This window comes from Tachypleus tridentatus, chromosome 6, assembly GCF_004210375.1.
Source record: "Tachypleus tridentatus isolate NWPU-2018 chromosome 6, ASM421037v1, whole genome shotgun sequence".
NCBI lineage: Eukaryota > Metazoa > Arthropoda > Merostomata > Xiphosura > Limulidae > Tachypleus > Tachypleus tridentatus.
In genome coordinates, this window is record NC_134830.1 from 91,759,884 (window position 1) to 91,785,108 (window position 25,225).

Here is a 25,225-nt window from a genome sequence, read left to right on the forward strand (position 1 = left end):
CTACGTTACACGCGATCCACACATTAAAACAGAAATCAATAGAACAAATACAAAAATTAAACAAGAAATTAAAAAAGCAAGAGAAAACAATTGGCAAAACTTCTGTAAAAACTTAGAAAAAAACCAAGAACAATCCAAAAGAATTCTGGAAAAAATTCAAGAGTATTGCTTCAGACAAAAACACAAATCACATGCTACAACATATCACACACAACAATAAAATCGCAAGGACGGACGTAGAAAAAGCTGACTTATTAGCTGACTACTACAAATCCTCATTTAGCGACCTAAACTCAGTAGATTTTGACACACAACACCAACATCATGTCAACAACTTCATAAATACAAACCAAGCTTCATTCTCACCACGATTCCCCGGCGAGACACTAGAAGCATACTCAAGTTCAATCAACAGAAAAATAACCATAACCGAACTAAAAATTAATATCAAAAACTTGAAGAACACTTCCCCCGGACATGACCAAATAGCAAATATTATTCTGAAAAAAAGCTCCACTCTCCTATTACAACACCTCACAAATATCATGAACATTTCACTAGCGACCGGATACTACCCTGACAAGTGGAAAAAATCCATCATAACAACGATCCCTAAGAAACAAACTAATAGAACAAATCCAGATAATTTCCGCCCCATCAGTCTGTTAAGCTGCCTTGGCAAACTGATGGAGAGAATTATCTTCAACCGTCTCCTCCATTTTTGCGAATCGAATAACATCCTTCCAGAATCTCAAAATGCCTCCAGAAAAAATAGGCAAACAACAGATCACCTTACACGACTCACCGAATCAATCTACAAAGTTTTCAACAACAATTAAGTAACCATCGGGGTATTCCTAGATGTCAAAAAAGCATTCGACAGCGTATGGCACAATGTCATCAAATACAAACTAAATCACCTGCAAATAAATCCCACGATAGTTAAATGGATTTCAAATTTCTTAACCAATAGAACAGCACAAGTAAAAGTCAATAAAACTATATCCAAATCATTTAATATAACTGCAGGAGTGCCCCAAGGATCAGTCCTCTCTCCACTTCTATACATAATTTTCGTCAGTGACATACCTTTTCCAAATCTAACATACACACACAATTCACAATACGCAGATGACATCGCTATCTGGAGCACTTGCAGAAACCCAGTGATGGCCATGTCTCGCGTACAAGAATCACTAAATAACGTCTCAACATGGAGCAACAAGTGGAGAGTCGTGTTAAATCCAACGAAAACACAAGCAATCACCTTCTGTAGGAAATTAAAGAAGCAAAGAAAAAATCTAGAAAAAATAAAATTATCACTCGGAAACACAACCATTAACATGAGCAAAAACATCACATTCCTTGGCATCACTTTCGACACAAAACTAACATGGAAAAAACATATAAACAATATACACTCATCAATCAGAAAAAGGATTTCACATCTAATGACTATAACCGGTAAACAATCGAAATGCTCACCAAACACCATTATACAAATATACAAGGCTTACATCCGTCCACTAATAGAGTACGGATGTCAAGTAACATACAATATGTCAAACAACACACTCCAGAAAATCCAAGTTCAACAGAACAGAATATTAAGATCTGCATTCAGTCTACCGTCATTCACGCCAACAAATTATATACATCAAATTAGCAATTTACCGACAATAAGAGATAGAATAACGGAAATATCACTTAAATATTATCTATAAGCAGAAAATAGAAACAAACTAACGGCATCACTACACAAATTATCCAGTGCACCAACAAAATACATTTCACCTTACAACATATTTCAAGAATCACAAATTACTCAACAAAGAATGTAAATAAATAAATCCATGTCATTAACGTGTATTCCTTTTTTTTTCAGATACCGGGCACACGACAGGCAAAACTTTCGGCGCCTGTCCTGTGAAAGTGGGTTTTCTCGGGGCACTCCGTTTCCCCCCACAACAAAAAACTTAGGTATTGGATTTATAGATCCCAGGCAACTTTATTGCCAGACCCTGAATCGCGCCGTTTGATTTGATTTGAATTCTATTCATGTTAACATTTGCTTGACTTCTTCCTTTCGGGACAGGTCTCGGCCTTTCTTTCCGATGCTGCCTTTGCCTCCACCCAAGACAACATTTAGAGAGACATCCTCCACCCAAAGAGTTAAAAATAATAATAATAATTAATTGAAAAAAAACAACTCATTCCTAATAACAATTCACGAAAGGGGACGAAGAGGAACCACAACGTTCCTGAACACCCCAGTTGGAGAGTGAACTCTTCTGATTTCTCTCTCTCTAAACTAAACCCCTGCCACGTTAGTTTGCGTTTGGTGTGTGTCAGGTGATTTCGCAGTTATGTCGACAGAGAAAGGAATAGCACAATTACCAGTTTTATTAAATGGTTGTTGTGACATGACGCTTTATTTTAATGTAAATCTGCCTTCTTGGTGCCCTACCCATACAGTATCCTACTTGGCTTTGCATAGTATACGTCCATGTGATCTCCTAATGGTAAATGCAGTTCACTTTCTCTTTAGCATATATACTTTATGAAGGCTAAATTTTCCATCATTCAAGAAACGGCTAGGAACTATAAAGCTCGAAAAATATCTTCTTTTCTTTCTTTATGTAGAGTGTTTGTCTTCTTGTATCAAATGTTCCTTTCATATTCACAGTCGATCAGGTACGCGTAGTTATTATTTTTCAATAATGCAAATAAAAATTCATAACTCTTGGTAACATATTTTTCTTTTCCTTTAAATAAAGTGTCTTTGTGAGCTATCTCGTATACTAGTACTTTGTGTTTCTTTACGAGGTTTAGAAGTTAGTGAATTATTTTACATACTAGTAGTCTGTGATACCTTACTAGGACAGGATCTTAGTTCATTATTTTATATATTAAAAGTCTGCGATTCTTTACAGTGTCAAGACCTTGGCGAACTATTTTATATTCTAGTTTTTTTTGTGATTCCTTACAAGGGCAAGACCTTGATGGATTATTTTATATATTTGTAGTTTGTGATTCCTTACAATGACAAGACTTTGTTAATTATTTTATATACTTGTCGTTTGTGATTCCTTACAAGGACAAGATCTTTATGAGGTATCTTGTGTGTAGTTGACTTGGATATGGACTACTTATTAGCAGTCACTTTCTGAATGAAAGAGGAGTCATAATTTAAACAAGCTGAGAACAATATTAGTGGCAATCGTGCACCTTGAACTGTTTACATAACATTTCATTCTCATATAGTGTTTGTGTTTGTCCCTTGCCGACGTCTTAATATATTTTCTTGATAATTGTTGAACGATTCGAAATCGTATCTTATTCATATGACGTCGTGATGTTTTACCGATTCCATTCTAGAATAGACGTGATTTTAGTATAATCTTTAATGTATTTAACTATTCGCAATGCATTAGGTTGGCTTAACGTAAAATATATTTATATGATTCTTGTGTTTGAAGGACTTGTATTTGGATAATTAAGTGTTTTCTTTTGGATCATACAATGATCTATTTTAATATTCAAATCCAATTCGTAATTATTTTAACACTGATTTTTGAAACATATTGAAACAATGTATTATATTAAGCCATGAAAGATATATTATAGTATACAGTAAACTTTGTATTCTAAAGGTGGGTGGTTGGGTATTAAAATTTTGGTTAAAGTAGATCTCAAAACAACGTTTCAATCTTCAAAGGTCATCTTCAGGTCAGCAAAGACAGTTTGTTAATTTTATTCAAATATTCAGGTTTAATTTATTAATGAAAATGTTGTGGTATGATAAGAATCATTAAAAGAAAGGTGGAAAGAAACTACAATCCCCAAATGATTATTCTAATTTAAAGTAAACCCATTTTTCTCGAATTCATCTTACCTAAGTCAACTATGACTTCTACCATAGGCCCGGCATGGACAAGCGCGTTAAGGCGTGCGGCTCGTAATCTGAGGGTTGCGGGTTCGCATCCCGGTTGCTCCAAACATGCTCGCCCTTTCAGCCGTGGGGGCGTTATAATATGACGGTCAATCCCACTATTCGTTGGTAAAAGAGTAGCCCAAGAGTTGGCGGTGGGTGGTGATGACTAGCTGCCTTCCCTCTGGTTTTACACTGCTAAATTACGGACGGCTAGTACAGGTAGCCCTCGAGTAGCTTTGTGCGAAATTCCAAAACGAACAAACAAACAAGACTTCTACAACGCCCTCCCTTGGGAAAAAAGAGCAGGCTAGGTAGACAAGTACAACATTTACAATATGATCGAGTCACTGGAAGAATAAATTATAAATATAGTGTATGTGTGTGTTTTATAACAAAGCCACATCGGGCTATGTGCGGAGCCCACCGAGGGGAATAAAACCCCTGATTTAAGCGTTGTAAATTCGTAGACATACCGCTGTACTAACGGGCGCAAATAGAGTGCATCTGTTATGTAAAAATTAATGTATTATGCTATATATTCCAGTTGAAACAACAGAGTTTATTTATTTCAACCATCGTTTGAAATGGTAAAAAGAAAACATTTGATTTCAAAGATGTTATATCAGAAAATCTGGAAAAATTTAATTGAACTAAAACATAAAACACCATTTCGTGGCTCAGCTTACGAAGCATTTCAGATTTTCCAGTTTCAGGGCTGCCAGTTGGTCTCAGTATTCGAGAAGAACTGGCATCGACAGCCATTCTTCCCCAAAATATTGTAACACATATTCTTTCATGAACAAAATAAAGAAACGAAGTCGCAGAACAGCACTGTTACGCGTTAGCTAAAAGAACTACAATTTTATAAATAACTTGTATAAACAGCCTTTTGACCTGTTACAATGTGATTCCTACTAAATAAAATATTAGAAAGCTGTAAACCTAGAAACTTATACTCCAGCTTCCGTTATTCTGTTCCTTATTAAAAAGACCGAATTATCAAGCAATATAGCCACTGTAACAAAATCAATCATTGTTAAATCATTTTAGAATTATATTTTTGTAATAATTTATGTTTATTAGCCAGAATGTCTTTTACCAGGACCAACATGTTTTTCATGATAGGTTAAGACATGACCACATACAAATCAACCTTTACTATCTGTAAGAAAAACCTCGGGCAAGAAGTACCGTTTAAATTACTTTACTTCCAATCATAACATTTATACACCTGAGATAAATCAAACATTTACTTTGTAAAATATCCTGGTTGATAATATAACCGATCTGGTTAGTTATTCGACTCACAATAGGAAACACCATAGGTTTCCATTCCGTCTGGTTTGTGTTGCACCGTATTAAACTTTCATACAATAGTATCTTTTTTATTTTTTTCGGTATTCAGCTTCAATGAGGAGATATATCACTGATAAATCTTTAGTGAAAACGTGTACTTTTTTCTCTCAATTTGTTAAGTAATGGTTTTGAAATTCACATAGGCTGGGCTCTCGCTCCTTTCCTTTGAGAGCGAAGAGCACTCTCCTCGCAGTGGAGCTTTTGTTGACTATTCTTAGCGATTTTAAACCGAACATACGATTCATTAGAATTGATAATATGAATTTTCAGACCAATAAGGGTACGGCACAGTTAAATTTGAGAGTACGTCTCACGCCAGCGTGCCCCTTAGGGCCGGCTCTGAATTCATATAATATAAAAAGATTAAATCGTATAGAATCAATATGGCATTAAAAATTAGGTGAGTTAGGCAAATGTCACAACCTAAGATTTTACTAATCAACGTACAACAATGATGCAAAACTTTTTAGACAGCCATTAGTATATTGTTACTTTGAAAGGAAATGGTTTTAAATATTTAATCGTACAAAGTAAAATTTACAAATTTTTGTAGGCACTAGAACTATCCTTCTGAATAAATCCAATAAGATACACTTCTAAGCTCTTTAGAACAGCAATACTCCAAATTTCATTTGCCCAGACTCTTTCAGCTGAAGTTCAGTATTTTTAAAACGTTTTACGCAAGAATTTGTGATTGATTGCGACAGTTGTAATGATTTAATTAATCTATCTATATCAGGCTCCTGAGAAAAATCAAATCCCCTTAATTAAGCTTAGTAAATCCAAAACCGACTTTTCTTCCACCGAGGGATTTACAAAAATTGTGAACAAAAATATAAAAGATACTGCATAGAAATACATGTGTTATAAAGATGGATGGAAACAAGATACATATGTGGACGACTAAATGAGATCAGAAATTATTTGCATTGATTAGGTATGAATGAAAGACGAAAACACATAACTTCAATAAATCTAAACACTTGAGCGATAGATAATGAACACACATAGAAGCTCCAGCGGGTATTGGACTAAGACGTTGATTTCTCGCTGTTTTCTGTATTCTTGCTATTGTATTCATCCTTGCATTTACATAAAATGAAATTATTTGTACTTTTTCTTTTTAAGGTTATCATTTACGTAATATTATTCACAGTTTATTTGTTTAAAGTGTTTCATTTTGCGTCATTTAAGACCCTGTTCATTGACCCAAGTGTGTGTAGTGACATGTGCTCAAGTATTTTACTCAATTTTGTTACTTCATACCCATTAATATATTTTGATGTATTAGCTCTTGAGATAATTATTCTAATTAATTGCCCCATTGGCAGAGCGTAATACAACACTATAAAGCAGATTTGCTGTGATAGATAGAGCACAGATAGCTCATTCTATAATTGTTGTTTTTTCAAAATAACATCAACAGGAGTAATGTATTTCTCGGCAATTTATTTTGCTTTACAAATTCTTCATTTATTTAGTTATTTAACCATAGCTGTCGCATTACTAGATCATAAAAATGAATAATGAGTTGAAACACATTCTTAACTAAGGTATTAGAAGTTTACAGTTGAACGAATTTTAATTTTGTTTATTCGTTCGTTGAAATTCACGCAAATATATTCGAAAGCTCTCTGCACTAGCCATTACAACTTCAGAATGAGTAGGTTATAGAAAAGGTGGCTAGTCAAAATTACCACTATCAACTCTTTTTCAGTGGGATTTACCGTTATAGCATAACGCCTCCACTACTCGAAGGAGAGGACTTTTAGCGGCGGAGTTCAATCCTGCAACCCGCAGAATGCGAATAGAAGCCTAAAGCACTTGATTATGTCAACCCATAGGAATCTAATATAAAAGTTCAACATCTTTTGGCCTAATATGGATAAAATTATTTTGAAAATCTGGAATGAATTCAGGAAGAAAGATGTGGTTACAATTACTCTTTTATTATGATGTATCACCAATTATTCTTTACTTATTCAAGCGGTATAAACAATAATTATTTGAGGTCTTATTTATTTGTGGTCGAAACAATAGACGTCCCCCGCGGCTACAGCGGTAAGTCTAATGATTTACAACGCTAAAATCAGGGGTTCGATTCATCTCGGTGGACTCGGCAGATAGCCCGATGTGGCTTTGCTATCAGAAAAACACACACGAAACAATATACATTGTTTTTTTCTTGTGCTTCACTGTGAAACATGGATTAAATGACCACGACAGAGACTTTTACGGTTCAAGTAAATCATACTTTAATTTTAATCGTTCAGTCAGGAAAAATACAACTAATCACTACCATCTACAGGCACAAGAAATTTGTCCGGTTCTGAATCTAATAACGGGGTTGAATGTCAATCTTATAAAGGAAAAGCACTATGTATGTTCAGCCAAGCACAATTCTTGGATGTTTCGGGCAACCCTTTGCTTGTCTTTTTTTTTTTAAATCACTTTTCTCTTATGAAATTTTACATGTTTGAATGTACAGCAAACTAAGTAAAGCTGATTTAAAATATGTGAGCTAACACCAAGCTATTTAAAAGTAAAAAGTTTAGATATTCAATTAAAAATGTACAAAAAAATTATATTATTTCAGTAACAATGCACTGTTAAAGTTTCGATGGCCTATAGTTCAACATGATCCGGCAATTCCAATCAACGTCAAGCCAGGAATCCAAATTACATTAACTACACAGATTGTTTAATTTCTTCTTCTTGATATGGAGACAAATGCAAGCAAATTCATTTCGGTTTGCATGCTGAAAATAAATGTAAAACTCGCTTTTTATCTAAATGTATACAATAGATAATTTACAAAGTGTTGATTTATAGCTATAATTATCTGCTTTGTAAAATAATACGAGTTGTTTATCAACTGTTATACACAAATTTAACATTAGACTTATAAAATAGGATAAATACACCAGAATAAGACCTTTTTAAGACTAAATATTTATTTGAGTCTAAGCGTTTCAATAACTAAAGAACTTTATCAAAATTGTATAATATCCTGATTAGTTGGGATCTTAGTATTTGATATAATTTATTCTTGTTCAAGAATAACGCATAATACTATCAAAGTTTAAAGAAAATATTATCAAAATTCGGTAAGTTTTTAGAGGAATAAATAAATTTTAACACCACTAAACTAATACTCCTTCTTCGTTTTTATGCAAATACTATTAATCTATAATCTATTCACGTTATCCTGAATTTAAAGTCATTGTTTGATAATTTTACTAAAACTGATATTTTTTTTCCTTTGTTTATTTTCCTAGAACTGAAGTATTTCTTATTAGTCTTCGTCATGGTTTAAAAATATCTTGCTTTATAATTCTACAAATGCTAAATTTCGCTCAAATAATTGTAATATATGAAGATTTCTTAATGATGAGTCATGATTATCCTTCCGGATAGTGTGCTGGATGGTAAATTTTAGTGTCCAAGGCTAATGCTCTGATTCTGAAGTTGTGCTCCAGATTTTGGGACCGAAGGAGTGTTGTAAAAGTGACGGTGAAAATCATGTCTTTAAACAGCTTAACCTCAAAACTGATGGCCAATGAATGCTACTGTTTAACTAGCTGCTTTCTCTCTAGCTAGGACCTAGCATGACCTGGTGATTAGGGCGCTTGACTCGCAATCTGCAGGTCACAGTCCCGAAATCCGTCACCGAACGTACTCACCCTTTCAGCTATACAATCAATCTGTATATTTACTGGCAAAGAGCTGCTCAAATGTAAAAAGTAAGTGGTGTTTACTAGATCTATTCTCTCTAGTCTAACACTTCAAAAATAAAAGCATCTAGCGCACGTAGCCAGCCCAGCATGGTCAGGTGGTTAATCTGAGGGTCGCGGTTTCGAATCCCCGTCACACCAAACATGCTCGCCCTTCCAGCGGTGGGCGCGTTATAATGTTACGGTCCATCCCACTATTCGTTGGTAAAAGAGTAGCCCAAGAGTTGGCGATGGGTGGTGATGAGTAGCTGCCTTCCCTCTAGTCTTAAATTACTAAATTAGGGACGGCTAGCACAGATAGCCCTCGTGTAGCTTTGCGCGAAATTCAGAAACAAACAAACAAACTTTCAACACGTTGAAACTTACGGCACCGTCCTAAATTACACTGATTTTTTCCTCTTTTTTAAGATATTTTTTATGAAAAGAGTGAAAATTCTTTAAAAAATAGCGTCCATTTAGTGTTCCAATTATTTTTTCGAACATCAGTATCTGTTCGTTTTAAAAGAAGCTATCAATAGTAAGACAAACAAATATAATAATTTTTGTCAGAAAATTCCCAAACGTTAAGCTATTCAAACAATGAACTTAAATAGTTTGGATGTTTCAGACAAGTAAAGAAAAACAGGTAATAAAATTTTCATGAAATCGACACATGAAACCGATCAATCTATAGTGTAATTCAAAAATACTTCATAATATAGGAAACTTATTTTTAACCTCATAAAGTAAAGAATCTCGTCTCTGTTGAGTTTATAATGTTCCGCATTCTTGTTTTAAAAGCTCGCTTGTGAGTATCTTATAATGACTTATAGTGATAAAGACTACTTCCTTCTTTATACAAATACTCACGTACCTAACGTATTTTCTCTAGTACTAGGTCATCGAATAAATTATAGTGGTATTTGCTGAGCGTTCACGTTTTATAGTTGCCTATGCTAAAACTTTACCTGCAACTCTTGGATTCAAACGGCCTTTTTTTCTCTCTTTATTAATTTCAACATATCAAATGAAAAAAAATCGATTTTTGAAACTACAGATATAATAAAAATGATTATATCTTAGTTAGCATTAATAGATCACAGAACATTTTAAAATTGTTTGTGTATATTTTAAAGACATCAAGAGCTTTTGATGTAACGACTCAACAAAAATAAATGTTGCCGTCCTTCAACCTGTACCTTGAAAGTACTCATTTTATATTCTATTAATGTTTTAATACATTCCATAACGTGACACCTTTCTTTCAATGTTATACTACATATGTATTTTAGTATATCCCTATAATGTGACACATTTGTTTAAATAATGTCCTACACATTTATTTTAGTATATTCTCATACTTGGTTAAATATTATTGTACACATTTACTTTGATTTACTTTGATATTGTTCAAAATAACTATAAGCAATTTCAATATTTCAGATAATACACAAATCTTACAAAATCAGGATATGTATATCTATAAAAGAAAGTTTCACCATAGTGCTTTTATAAACAAAATGTAAATAAATTAAATGTATACAAACAGCATGTATTAAATTGACACAATAAATCAGATAATATGCTTCTTGTTATGATTTTTAGCCATTATAACATTTTTCTCTCTAATTTAAAACTGAAAGTAGTGTTAACGTACTTTGCAATAAGTATATACTGATTACATAAAGTGATATACAATGTCTCATCATATTGAGTACTCTGTAGTACTCGTAAATATCTTACTTTACTCTAAGTTAAACGTTTTTAGGGCTCATTATAATAGTAATTTTTATACAAAACACATAATGATATGAAAAATAAACAAAATATATTAGAAAATCCAACTTCATTACCATTTGATGAAGTAACGGATCACTGATACTAAATTAGATTCCATAAAATATAATAGCACATTCCGTTCCTGTAATAATGTATCTACGTTTCTTCAACATTTAATAAATAAAGTTCGAAACACTGTTCTGTGCTTTATTTTAATTAAAGTTTTAATACCTAAACCAGCCGTCTTGAGAATACGTTTAAACAAAGAGTTCTTTGTTAATTATTTCATTAATAATAAATAACCTGCCCAATGTTACTTTTACAAAACAGCTTAACTTTTATACTTGTTTGAAGTTTTAAGTTTGTTTGCTTGTAGTTAAGCACAAAACTACACAATGTGATATATGTGCTACATCCATCTTCAGTATCGAAACCAGAATTTTAGCGTTATATGTCAACAGGCCGCTGTGCGACCATAGGGCAAAGGTTTAAAAATCTACAAGTTTGTATGAAAATTAATGAAATCATAATATCATTTTTTTCAATATTATATTACACGAAATAAAAGCCTATGTTTTCCGATGCAAGTGAAATAAAGTTTATTTCAAATGTTGGGACACGATTTACCTTAAACATTATTTTACATATTGATGTAATGTTCAAGGGCCCAAAGTAATTCTAGTTTCTTATGAAGTTTACCTCAACTGATAGTAAGTAAATACGAGATATGATCAAAATCTCTTACTAGCAAATAAATCTATTAGCACCCAGATTTTCAGGGTTTGTTTGAAGTTAAGCATTAAGCTACACACTGGTTCATACAACGGTAAGTCTACGGATTTACAACGCTAAAATCAGGGGTTCGATTTCCCTCGATAGCCCGATGTGGCTTTGCTAGAAGAAAACAAACAAACACACTGATATATTTGTGTTCTGCCCATCACAGGTATCGAAACCTGGTTTCTACCGTTATAAGTCAGCAGACATCGCTGTGCCAGTGAGTGGGGAGAACACAAAATGCAGGCATATAAGAAACGTCTACATGTGTATTGAGGGTTAACAATAATTTGTGTTTCAGATAAATGTAACTTAATTTGTTTGTATACTTCGAAATCTGAGAAGTGCGGGTTCGAATCCCTGTCCCATCAAAAATGTTCGCCCTTTCAGCTGTAGGAACACTTATATTACCATAATTTAAGAGTTGGTGGTGGATGGTGATTTGCATTCCCTCTAGTCCCTCTATACCGAGAACCAAAGTGTAACTTCTAAGTTGCCAATTACATATAATATAATAATGGGTAATAAGCACATGAAATGTAAATGTAACAATTACTGGGTGTGTTGCAATTATTTTTTCAAACACATAGTTTAAAATTAAGAAAACAATATCTCTTTTTTTAATGCTGATTAGATATTTCACCTTTTACAAATTGTATAAATAACATTTTCATGAATGTTATGATTACTTATGATTTTAGAAAACTTCCATATTTAATTTTTCATATGGTATACAAACTAACTATGTAAAGTGTGGAGTTCGCTTTTTTCAGCATCAGACCACCTATATCTTCTGTCACTTCAGCAGAACAAAGAAAAACACCCCCAAACCATCACACTGCTTCCCCATGATTCGTGATACGCATCGAGTTAAACATCTTTCTCCTTTCTTCTACTGGATGTGCAACCCACGCTTTGGAGATCGAAGTAAAGGTTTTCAACTGCTACACGACCAGATATTTCATTCTTAGTGAATCTTATTGATACTGTAGATCTGGACACTTTTCTGTCATGTGATACATGTTTATCTCATGCTTGAGATCAGTGGCAGCCTTCCTTCTGTCTCTAAGGCTGGTTAAACGAAGATAATTAACATCAATATCATTGAGTTTAGGTGTTCTGTCTCTTCCTTTAGTATTTTCAAATTTACTTGTCTCGGTTTCATGACCTAGCCTGTACTTGACAGTATTTGGGGGAGCATTTCAAGTCTGTAACAATTTATCAAAGAGTCCAACCAGCATCTTATAAAGCTTTCATACGATCTCTCTGCTCTACTGACAATTATCAACGCTTTTTGGGCCGTGGATAACAACAAAACTTAGCATGTAGTGTTAACCACTGTTTTAATGAAGGTTTATTTATGGAGTGCAATTAAATTGATTTATTCCAGTATATATTGGTATCATATGCAGCTAGCTCCTTGCTAGCTTCTTAATATACACGTATAGTTACGACTCTGCATGGAGTAATATGACAGTTATTACGGACTCTCAGTTTGATCAGTATGTTCCTTTAAGCAGAACTCTTACAATATGTTCTTGGTACGAGTATATGGGAATTCTAAAGAATGATAAGTATTCGCACACTGACTCCTTCAGTTTTCAACAGGAGTTAGTGAAGCATGACAATAATGTTGAAATTTATATTTTCTAATGACATGAAAGAATTAGCCTCAAAAATGAAAAGAATGACAAAAAATTCTCTTGTCCTACACGTTTGCACAGTACTGTATACCTTGAAGTTTCTTATTACAACCACGAAGACGAGACAGACTAAATGCCTACAAGAAATGAGATAAATATCTGCCCTGTACTAGCTGCTTAATATGATTTTATTATTTAAAGCTAGAAAACATAGAATTCAAAACAAAGATGATAAAAGTAATTCTTACTACACAGTTTAGATACCAACTGAAACAAATGTATTGAATAAATTCACAGTTTATTTTATAGAACCAGATGATTCTACGAAACAAGTAGGACAAGCATTTGTCTCACGGTTGATGCATTTTTTCGCTGCGGCTAAGCAGTTTATAAAACGGTTCTAAGTGTGTTTTTTTCAAGCAAAAACTTGTAGCTCAGAGCTCCCTCATCTCTAGGCCGATATGAGATCTAATTACACTTTTGGACTTACGAGGTAAAATTCTTTCGAATGGTGTATTTGATCACGCTCAGGTCTCATAGATTAATTTAATCCTGTCTAAAATAATTTCAAGTTTAGGGTAAACTGATAGAGATTGTGATGAGTAATAAAATCGAATCGGGTTTACACGAGCAAAGAACTTGGTATTTCTGGATCACAAAAAAAAGCATATTTAATAAAAAGAAAGAAATCACTCTAATCCTGCCTGAAAGAAGTTCAAGTGCCGTGACTATTCAAGATTCACTCATGTTTTCATTCTGATTTTATCACGAGCTTACAAAATCACTAAGAAAGAAAAGGTAACTAAGATAAAAAGAAACATTTACATACAAGTATGAATAAATAATGTATATTCTATGTAGTTGTTTTTTTTTAAGATTCATACTCATAAAAACATCATTTTGGTCAACTGAGATCATATGTGGCTTAGTTTATTTTAGTTTTCTTTCTCAATGATTAAGGATTTGTTATCTTTATCTGTATAAACCAGTAACCACTGGTCTACGAAAGTTCTACCTCACTGAGGCAGGTTTTTGACCTTCGTAAGGCGTCAGAAAGTTACATAAAAACAGTCTAAAGCGATATGAATGATCTATTTTACGTTCCTATGTTTTCATTACAGAGGTAATTATCCTTAATATCACATGAACGAAAATTAAAGATATTTGCATTAAATGCTAGTTAAGGCAAACAATGTTTTTCATTATTTCTTTTCTTTTCTTAGGACTAGGTTATGATATGTAACATCATTTAACTTGATCAAAACAATACAGACTGTAAAAAAAAATATTGCTTATACGTCACTGTTTGGATTTATCACCGTAGTTGCAATAATCATAATACTAAATATCAAACTTAGTAAATTCATATTTTGGGAGCATGCTAAATTCTCATGTAAGCTTTATTTTTCATGGGTGAAAGTTGGACCCTCACAACTTTATTATATTCAAATAGATTACTGTAATTTGAAAGTTGAAAATAAAGAAAATTACCTTTAAGTTTTGTTTTGCCACACTCAAGATAATGAAGCATGTCTTTATTGTATTGTATGTGGCTCATTGTTTTTAGAAATGTTGATAGCTTTAACAAAGGTAAGCCAGTGTCTGAAAATAGCTGTTTCGTAAGCTTGTTTTAATATTCTAATACTGATCGGCCCGACATGGCTAGGTGGGTTAAAGCGTTCGATTCCTAATCTGAGGGTCACGGGTTCGAATCCCCGTCACACCAAACATACCCGCCCATTCAGCCGTGAGGGCGTTATAATGTGACGATCAATCTCACTATTCGTTGGTAAAAGAGTACTCCAAGAGTTGGCGGTGGATGGTGATGACTAGCTGCCTTCCCTCTAGTCTTACACTGTTAAATTAGGGACGGCTAGCGCAGGTAGCCCTCGAGTAGCTTTGCGCGAAATTTAAAAAAAAACAAGCACAATCTAATAGTGATGATCTTGAAAACGTTAAAAAAACGCTCTCAAAAGTACACCTTTTATAGAATCTTTGGCTTACAATTTGAAACGTATTTCTTTTCTTTCTTTTTTAATTAATAGTGTTAAGAGCTGAAGGAGGAGACGCACCTGCTGCTGAAGCGGAGGACCTGGCAATCATTGGATCGCTACCAACTGTAACTGTGCGAGGTTTTTTGAATTTCCGAACTACGGTTGACAACACTGTTATTGTGTTCACGCCTGCTAAATCTGATAAAACAGATAACTTGCCGTTTTCCTCTCGGACTATTCCTTCATCATCTCTGACAACTACGGTAAATGGTATTACAGGAAACTCAGAAATACAAGACTTGGCATACACTCAATCATCGAGAATATTCATACCAGATCAAGACCTTGAAAACGCAGTAAAAGATTCGTATAGCATAAAACCTGGACATAACCTTGTTCCTTCGTTAGATGACGCATACACTGGGCTCAGTCACAGATATACCCTTGAGTACTCTAAGAACGTGCATCCTTCCAGTACACAAGTCACGTCTACTCTTGCACAGCACAGTACTCTTTCTTTACCACAGTATCCTACTGGGTTGGTAACAGTGTTAACAGAAAAACGTATACTAAGTGAGACTACATGTTTTTACAAGACTAGTGTCATCGGGACTTTTATTGATGGAAAGTACGCCCAAATTCTGAAGAGTACTTTCCAGACAGGTTCTTCATCATCAAGTAGCTCTAAACATTCGACAACAGTAAATAATGTAAAACCTTCCCCATCTAAAGTCCTGCAGCTTATAACCAGCAGCACCTCATTAGTGGTGAACAATATCACACCTCAGCTTACAAGTTCGAAACCAACTTCTACAACGGAATCGCATCAGTTAGTTGAGCATACAGAAAAAAGACAGAATAAATTTGACAATAAAAGAGGTTATGATGATGTTAGTAATACCGCTATTCAGTCTTCCTTCAGGTCCTTGGACACTAAAGCTGAAGAGTCGAGAAGTCCCACTCAGATGCTGCAGGCTGGTCGTCCAAGTACCTCTAGTATGCACAAATTTCGTTTTCGTCTGACCTCAACCAAAAACATAAGCGAAAAAAATACTCTCCTGAGTTTACGAAATTTGAGAAGATCAACAGAGAGATTTCGTTATGTACCACGACAAAGAACTACACATACAGTAAGTTAATTGATCAACACAATTAATTTTATATATGAGTATTTCTTTCTTTTTATATATTTATAAATAGAAAACATGTTAAGTTATGTTCGTATAAAAGTTAAGTAAAAATCTTGTTAAAAATAAAAAAATGATTAATTTCACTGCTCTGTGTTTGCGTTGTCCTAAGCTGTTTTCGGAAAAAAAAAACGTTTATCTTAAAATTTTGGTTATAGGTTCAGTTAAATCGATTCAGAGTGAAGCTGACTACTCATCCTGATGAACTTCTAGAAAAGGATAATCTAGCAACAGACGAAGAAGAAAAGAAAGAAAAAAACAAAAATGGTGCTAATAATGGTACTTTGTTTTCTGTTGACCCAGCACGTGTCGTTTATGAATTAGCAACTATTACCAGTGAGGTTACATTACACGTAGGTCGTCGCAAGTCTGTGCGAACTTTGACTATCACGACTTCTCTACAACGTACACTAAAACCTTCTGAGCTAGCATCCTATGAGTTATATGGTTCAGAAGTGGCTGATAGAAATAACGCATTACTGTCTACAGACGGCTCCTCATACTACGTGATTTCACGCACCTACTCCATCACTGAGCACACCCTACGCTCTTCATTAGTTCCAGTTTTGAATGTGGAATATACTACTATACATACAGTCACAGAGAGCTTCTTCATCCGGAAGATCATTACAGCATATCGCACCTTACCGGCAAAACACATATATTTACTAAATGATACATTAGAATCAGACGTTGGACATTCTTTTGACTCCAGTGTAGAAGACAATTTTCATGATTTTACTCTTCCACTTCAGTCAGTTTCCAAACAACAAATGCTTCAGACACCACTTCCAAATTCCTCACTTCTTCAGACATCTAATTCAGATTCGTCAATGCTTTCGCTTTTAAGTTCAAGAAGCTTGCCCTTACAAACTGCCAACCCATTGCTCTCTTTAGAAGCTCCATTAAATCAGAATCCGCTTGCAGCTGTGTATCTTGGTTTGCAACAGCTGAATCGTCAAGTAACCCTGTATTCCACAGTTGCAAAACCAACGTCTTATGTAACTACTGATACTGTGTATAGCACGAAGATTATTCAATTTTATGACGGTCGAGTTACTCGTTCAAGGACCTTGTATGAACCTCTCTCCACTAAAATTCACACAATTACAACGTTAACCACAACTGTTCAGCCTATTATCAACACTCAAGTAGCTCGACAACAAAAGCAGTTGCAGAAACTGATTGGTACTAAACTCCAATATAGCATAGCTACGTTGTCATATACGACTATTACTACAGTTACAAGCACTAGTACTCGGATATACACCTTAATTTATAATGCTTTTAGCACCAAATATCGTACTGTAACTAACACCAGCCCTTATGAGAAAACTATTACTACTTATAGTACCTCTGAAATACCAGTTTCTGCCACTACTTCACCTAGTGGTGGATTTTAATATAATAGGTAGTTTCACTGATTGTATGTGTCTCAGGTGCTCAAATTATCATGGAATCACATACAGCGATTGAAGATATTTGTATATAAGTTTTCGCGAGCATTTATTTCAAATGCGCCTCACTTTTACTTAGTTGTGTGTACAAGTAAATTTTAGAAAATTTATAATGCTTAAAGATGAAATATGTACAGACAGAGTGTGATATAAAACGTATGGCAACTTTTCAGAGATACTTGTTTTAAACTTGTTCGTGTGCTAACCGTTATGTTTTTATAATATTATTATGTTTTAACTAATACTAATTATTTGACAATTATCTAAACTGGTTGAGATATCACAATTTATCCAATGCACCATTGCATGATTTAATATAATATTACATTAAAGGACCTATAGGTCTATTTAGGTTCTCCTGTCCATTAAATTAACTTAAACAAAAACGACACCTTAAAGCTATCCCTTATCATTCAAATAATTATCGATTCTTTTCTTATGGTCTCTTTAGTTAAATACGTCCACCAAATCTGAAGGCATCTGCTTCAGAGACCAAACACCCGGCTAGTAAAAATATAGTTGTCTTAACTAGAGATGATTTCTTTCCTGCAAAAATGTATATTGTATATCTGCATCCCCTAGTCTTACTATTATTATCATTAAATATGAAAAAATACGATGAATCAGCGTTATCAATTATTTTAAAATTCATAAATATATCAATCAGATCTTCTCAAACTCTTACTGTTTTTTAAGATGAAACAAGTACAATGATTTTAATCTTTTCTCATATGATAGAATTTCTCTTCTCTGAACCCTTTCTAATATTTCATTGTCCTTTCTGAGAGATAAGGTGCCTAAGAGTGAACAGAACACAAACTTTTTGAAATCTAGCCTAACAATTGACCAGTACAATATCTTTAAATTTGTATTTAATGTTTTAATAGATACAAATCCTATTTGCCCTACCGCTAGCAACAATGATTGATTAATCAAAACACCAACATCATTTGTTTTCCATAACACTATTTAGGTTATCCCCGTCATTTATTTGCAAATTTATGTTTAACTAACTCTTTTTAATCTTTCATCTTCCTTTAAATCTCTCATCATGCAGTGACTGGAAACTTCTTATATTTATTATGCTTTTCTTTAATTTTATCCTGTGTGAGTAAACCCGGTTGTTACTTGCAGTCATTGATTTTTGTCTTTAAGGAAAAGATGCTTATTTTGAATATTTTAGAAATTATTTTTCATGAAAATGTACATACGAAATATATGAGAAATAAAGGTTTGCTGATAACAAATCAATATTTATTTTAAAATGAAGTTTGTTTTTTTCCCATTCCAAAATCATTAGAAATTCATAATTAACAATAAGTTCACTATTTTTGTCATACCGAATTTATTATTTTCTATTCAAAAATGTATTTTTATTTTTCTCCAAAACAGAATTTAAAGCTGCACTTTAAAAGTAAGCCATATGTGAGGTTTTATTTTTCTTTAACATTAGGTAAAGAAAATTTGATTAGCAAACCAACACAAACTTCACCGAGATATATGTATATCTTCAACACTGAAAACGTGTATCTTCTAACAAAACCATCCTTCAGCTGCTTTCAGGCGATTTCAATAAGTCGCTTGAAATTTTCAGTACACTAAGGAGTGGTTATGAAACCACAAATCATTAGATCCACTGACATGTACTCTCTTACGCCGTAATCATTGTAACTTCGTTTGATCTAGGCTTACATCTTAAGATTTAACTCTTAATGTGTGCTAACTTTATTGTTATTATATTCTGATTCCTCCCTTAGCTGCATTTTTAAGAGATAAGGAATAGCTTTCAAGGATTGATTACTGTGGTGTGAACGTCTTTTCTGAGATGGCGAAGCATGATTATAATTCGTTATATTTTTCATAAAACATCATTATCAGGCCTGTTGTATTTGTAACATTACATTTATCTGCTTAGAAAAGGCATTTACAGCAAGATAACTGTTATTGTAACAAACAGTGTTCCGATAACGAATGAGGGACGGAATCTAATGATAGCCACATTTTTGCACATGACCATTTGTTACAACAACGTAGCATGATTGAAATACTATAATAGAAGCTTTTTGAAAACATAAATTACTGAACCAATAATATATATAGCGTTTAAAATATAATAAGCCTAATAGCCATGTCTTGTGAGGGGTATGATAGCAATTATTTTCGTTTAACTGCCACAGGATTTCTAAAACCTTTTTCACTGAGCGCAACACCACAATTTTAAAAATATATTATTAGAAATTTAAAGCATTTTTGAAAGTATATTCCTTCAGTAAAATAGTTTTACTGCGTATATTGTTTCACACAAATTAAGAACAATGATCCTTTTGAAGCTTTACAATGAAACATTTAGTTAACGTAGAAAGAAACATCATTCCACTTTAACTGAATGAATTAACTGCAGTTATCAAATAAAACTTCTGGAAACACTTATGAAAAGATAGGTTTGTTTTTTCTCTTTGTTACTTTTAATTTTACTGTGTTATTTGCATTTTTTTGTGTTTGTGTCGAAATATTTATTTTCTTCGTTTTTTTCGAAAGTTATTATAATTTTTGGTTATTCTTGTTTACACACGTTGTTTTTTACGTGATTTGATGTCTTTCTTACACGTTGGAGGCCCGGCATGGCCAAGTGTGTTAAGGCGTGCGACTCGTAATCTGAGGGTCGCGGGTTCGCATCCCCGTCGCGCCAAACATGCTTGCCCTTTCAGCCGTGGGGGCGTTATAATGTGACGATCAATTCCACTATTCGTTGGTAAAAGAGTAGCCCAAGAGTTGGCGGTGGGTGGTGATGACTAGCTGCCTTTCCTCTAGTCTTACACTACTAAATTAGGGACGACTAGCACAGATAGCCCTTGAGTAGCTTTGTGCGAAATTCAAAAACAAACAATTCTTAATATTCTATTCCAACAGAATTTCTGCAAACATATACGCAATTTGTTATTGTAATTTTCAAATGATTACCACTTTTAAACTTTATAAAATACAGTCGGTGGCCACTCTATTAGGTACATCTGCTCTTTAACGCAAATAGCCAAACAGTGAATCATGTGGCAGCAACTCTATAAATAAAGCATGCAGACTGGCAGGAACTCAATACACAAAGCATGCAGACTGGCAGGAACTCAATACACAAAGCATGCAGACTGGCAGGAACTCAATACATAAAGCATGCAGACTGGCAAGAACTCAATACACAAAGCATGCAGACTGGCAGGAACTCAATACATAAAGCATGCAGACTGGCAAGAACTCAATACACAAAGCATGCAGACTGGCAGGAACTCAATACACAAAGCATGCAGACTGGCAGGAACTCAATACACAAAGCACGTGCTACCCTCGAGTAGCTTTGTGCGAAATTAAAAAACAAAACAAACTTACACGTTGGATTTTTTTCTCCCTGTTACTTTTAGTTTTACGTTATTTCCATTCTCTTTCTTATTGTGTCGAATAACACGTTTTCAACGTTTTTTCTGGTAGTTATGTATTTTTTACTGTTTTCGACTTAATTTGGCGTCTTAGTGATACTTTGGTTCTTTTTTCTCGGCTATGTTTAGTTTTACCGTGTTATTTGCATTTTCTTTTTGTTTGTATGGAATTAAGCGTTTTCTATGTTTATTGAAAACTTTCTTAGTTTTAGAAATTTCAGGTTGTTACACATTTTTTGACATTTTCGACTTAATTTCATGTTTTTTCTCGATCTTACTCTTTCTTTTACCATGTTATGTGCATTTTCTTTCTGTTTGTATCGAAATTCGTGTTTTCTACGTGTTTGTGTTATATATTAAGTTTCTTCTGCTTGTTACGCATTGTTTTGCTGTTGTCTCTGTTATTTGGCGTTTTTCTTTTAATTTATATTTTTTATCTTTGTAACTTTTAGTTTTATTGTGTTATTTACATTCTTTCTGTTTGTAAACTTACTATAGTTTTAGGTTTTTCTATGAGTGACCCAAGGTTCTGCTGTTTTTTCAAAAAAGTAACAAAGAGAATAAACCAAAACTATAAAAAAGACGCCAAATCACGTGGAAAACGGCAAATATTACGTAACAACCGGAACATTCCGTTAGGGTAATTTGATACAAACAGAAAGTTTGTTTGTTTTGAAATTTCGCACAAAGCTACTCGAGGGCTATCTGTGCTAGCCGTCCCTAATTTAGCAGTGTAAGACTAGAGGGAAGGCAGCTAGTCATCACCAACCACCGCCAACTCTTGGGCTACTCTTTTACCAACGAATAGTGGGACTGACCGTTACATTATAACGCCCCCACGGCTGGGAGGGTGAGCATATTTGGCGCGACGCGGGCGCGACCCCGGGACCCTCGGATTAAGAGTCGCACGCCTTACGCGCTAGGCCATGGCAGGCCACAAACAAAAACAAAATGCAAAAAGAAAAGTAAAAATAACAGAGCAAAAACCAAAACTAAAGGTAAGACACCATATCATGTCAAAAACAGCAAGAAAATGCATACCAACTTCTTTAGAATTACATGAACATTTCTTTAAAAAGAATATCCGTAAATTGTTACGAACAGAAAGAAAATGCGAATAATACAGTCAAAGAAAAAGTAACAGAGATAAAATACCAAAACTATCACGTCGAAAATGGCAAAACAAAGAGTACACAGAGAAAGTCTTAAAACTACAGTAGCCCAAGAGAAAAACCTTTAAATATAAGCTTCGAACACCTAGATAACGCGTAATCCAATACAAACAGAAAAACATGCAAATGTCACCTTAAAACTAAAAGTAACTGGGAGAAAAAACGACAACTAAAGTAAACACTTCAAATCATGTCAAAAACAGCAAAACAACAGGTAACAGCCACAAAAACCTAAACTTATAGGAACTATTCCACAAATAGTAGAAAACACGTAATTTGATCCAAATACAAAAAAACATCAAATTAACACCGTAAAACAAAAAGTAACAGAGATAAAAGAATAAAACAACAAGAATGACTACAAATCACGTGGAAAATAGTAAAACAATGCATAACAACCTTAAAGAAATACTAAAAATGTAATAAGTTTCCAAAACACGAAAAAAACGTTTAATTCCATACAAATATAATGAAAATGCAAATAGCACAGTAAAACAATATATAACAGAAATAAAAGACCAAAACTACAAGAAAGAAGCCAAATCACGTGAAAGAAGGCAAAAAATCAATAAGAGCCAGAAAACCTAAAACTGTAGTAAGTTTCCGAAACACGTAGAAAAAGCGAAATTTGATACAAAAATGAAAGAAAAGGCAAAAAATACGACAAAAAAAAAGAAATAGAGAAACCAAAAGTGTAAGAAAAACATCAAATACGTCGACAACTGCAAAATATTGGGTAACAACAGAAGACCCTGAAACTAAAATAGTTTTCCAAAAAACGTAAAAAACGCGTACGTTGAAATAAACACAAAGAAAATGCAAGTAACACCGTAAAACTAAAAGTAAGAGAGAGAAAAACAAATATATAAGAAAGACGCCAAATCACGTGAAAAACAATGCATGTAAAACGCAAAACCAAAACTATAGTAAGTTTCCAAAAACTTAGGAAACGAATACTAAGATACAAACAGAAAGAAAATGCAAATAACACGGCAAAGGAAAAAGTAATATAGATAACAAAAACTAAAAAAAAAATCGCCAAATCACGTCAAAAAACGTCAAAACAATGTGTAACAACGTCAAAAAACGAAAATTACAGGAAACTTTCTTAAAAACGAACAAAACGCGAAATTCAATAAGAACAATAAAAATGCAAATGACACCATAAAACTAAAAGTAAAAGAGATAAAAAACAAAACTGTAGGAAAGACGCCAAATCACGTGAAATGCAACGCGTAATAACCAAAATAACCAAATACTTTAATAAGTTTTGAAAAACAAACAAAACACTTAATTAGATAACAACACAAAAATATAAACAAAACTGTAAAAATAAGAGTAAGAAAGAGAAAAAATAAAATGCACAAAAAGACACCAAATCACTTCAAATAGAATTCGTAATAACTACAATAATTAAATACTTTACTGAGTTTCGATACAATGAGTAAAACGCGTACTTTGATACAAACACAAAAAATGCAAATGAAACCGTAGAACTAAAAGTACAAGAGAGAAAAATTCAAACGTACAAGAAAAACGCCAAATCACGTGAAAAACATGTAATAACGAGAAAACCAAACAATATAGTAAGTTTCGTAAAAACAATGAAAACACGTTAAACTCGAAACAAAGAGAAATATAATAGAAATAAAATCGTAAAACAAAAAGTAACAGAGAAAAATTAAACGTACAAGAAAGATACCAAATCACATAAAAAACTGTGTAAAAAATAGAATAATGAAAAGTATATTAAGTTTTAAAAAAACGCATAATTCGATACTAACAGAAAGAGAATGTAAATAAAACCACAGAACAAAATGTAACACAGAGAAAAAGCCAAAATCATAAGAAAGAGACAATATGACGTGTAAAGCAATGTGTAAATAGCAGAATAATGAAACACTATAGTAAGTTTCAAGAAAACAAAGAAAACGCAAAATTCGATGCAATATGTTACAGATCAACAAATAATACTGGTGATATTAGTTAAAATGAGATTAAAACTACAGGTGTTAATGAAGCTATAACTATGGGTAATATTAATTTTAGGCATAAAATATATTGAAAAATGCTAGAGTCAACCTATGAGAGGAAAATGTTTTCGGAATCATTTTGAAAGAACTTTCTTTTGGTTGACAGCTTTGAAAAAAAAATCATACATTGGAAGAATGCAACAAGAATCATCTGTTGTGAACTGGTCAGATGAGTTATGTGATTACACTGGTTATATGAGTTATGTGATTACACTGGTTATATGAGTTATGTGATTACACTGGTCAGATGAGTTATGTGATTACATCGGTCAGATGAGTTTTGTGATTACACTGGTCAGATGAGTTATGTGATTACACTGATCAGATGTGAAAATTTTTTCAATGATCAAAGTAAACATTCCTTATAGAATGAAAGGATAGGTACAAGTCCAAAACCAGTTTGGTTCACAAAAAGTTCAAGAGGTAAAACTAAGAAGTGTTTGTGTGTTTTTCTTATAGAAAAGCCAAACAGGCTATTTACTGTGTCCACCGAGGGGAATCCAATCCCTATATTTAGCGTTTTAAATCTGAAAACTTATCGCTGCCAGCAGGGCACAAAATTAAAGCAAAGTATCATGAATTAAAGATATTTAAATTGCTTGGTATGATAGGAGACTTATAGAAAATCTGGTGAAATAGGAAATTAGGGTATCAAATAAGGAGGTATGTGAAAAAAATGGCTGCAAATATAGAAACCTCAACAATTAGGAATGCGATAAGTATCTTAAGGGTAAACAAAATGTTAGAATTGG

The 25,225-nt window shown here is 33.5% G+C and overlaps 1 protein-coding gene and 1 long non-coding RNA gene across 3 annotated transcripts in view; one reads left to right on the top strand and one right to left on the bottom strand.

The window, feature by feature from the left end:
- Positions 1-19,078, top strand: part of LOC143253037 (uncharacterized) — a 30,176-nt gene extending 11,098 nt beyond the window's left edge. For both annotated transcript variants that reach the window (XM_076506127.1, XM_076506126.1), the window contains 2 exons: positions 15,248-16,326; positions 16,542-19,078. In XM_076506127.1, the coding sequence (XP_076362242.1) occupies positions 15,248-16,326; positions 16,542-17,786 (2,324 nt within the window). In that variant the 3' untranslated portion in view covers positions 17,787-19,078. The remainder of the gene's footprint in view (positions 1-15,247; positions 16,327-16,541) is intronic.
- Positions 7,521-25,225, bottom strand: part of LOC143253040 (uncharacterized) — a 64,073-nt gene continuing 46,368 nt past the window's right edge. The window contains exon 3 of the long non-coding RNA XR_013029308.1: positions 7,521-8,049. This is a non-coding gene — a long non-coding RNA (uncharacterized LOC143253040). The remainder of the gene's footprint in view (positions 8,050-25,225) is intronic.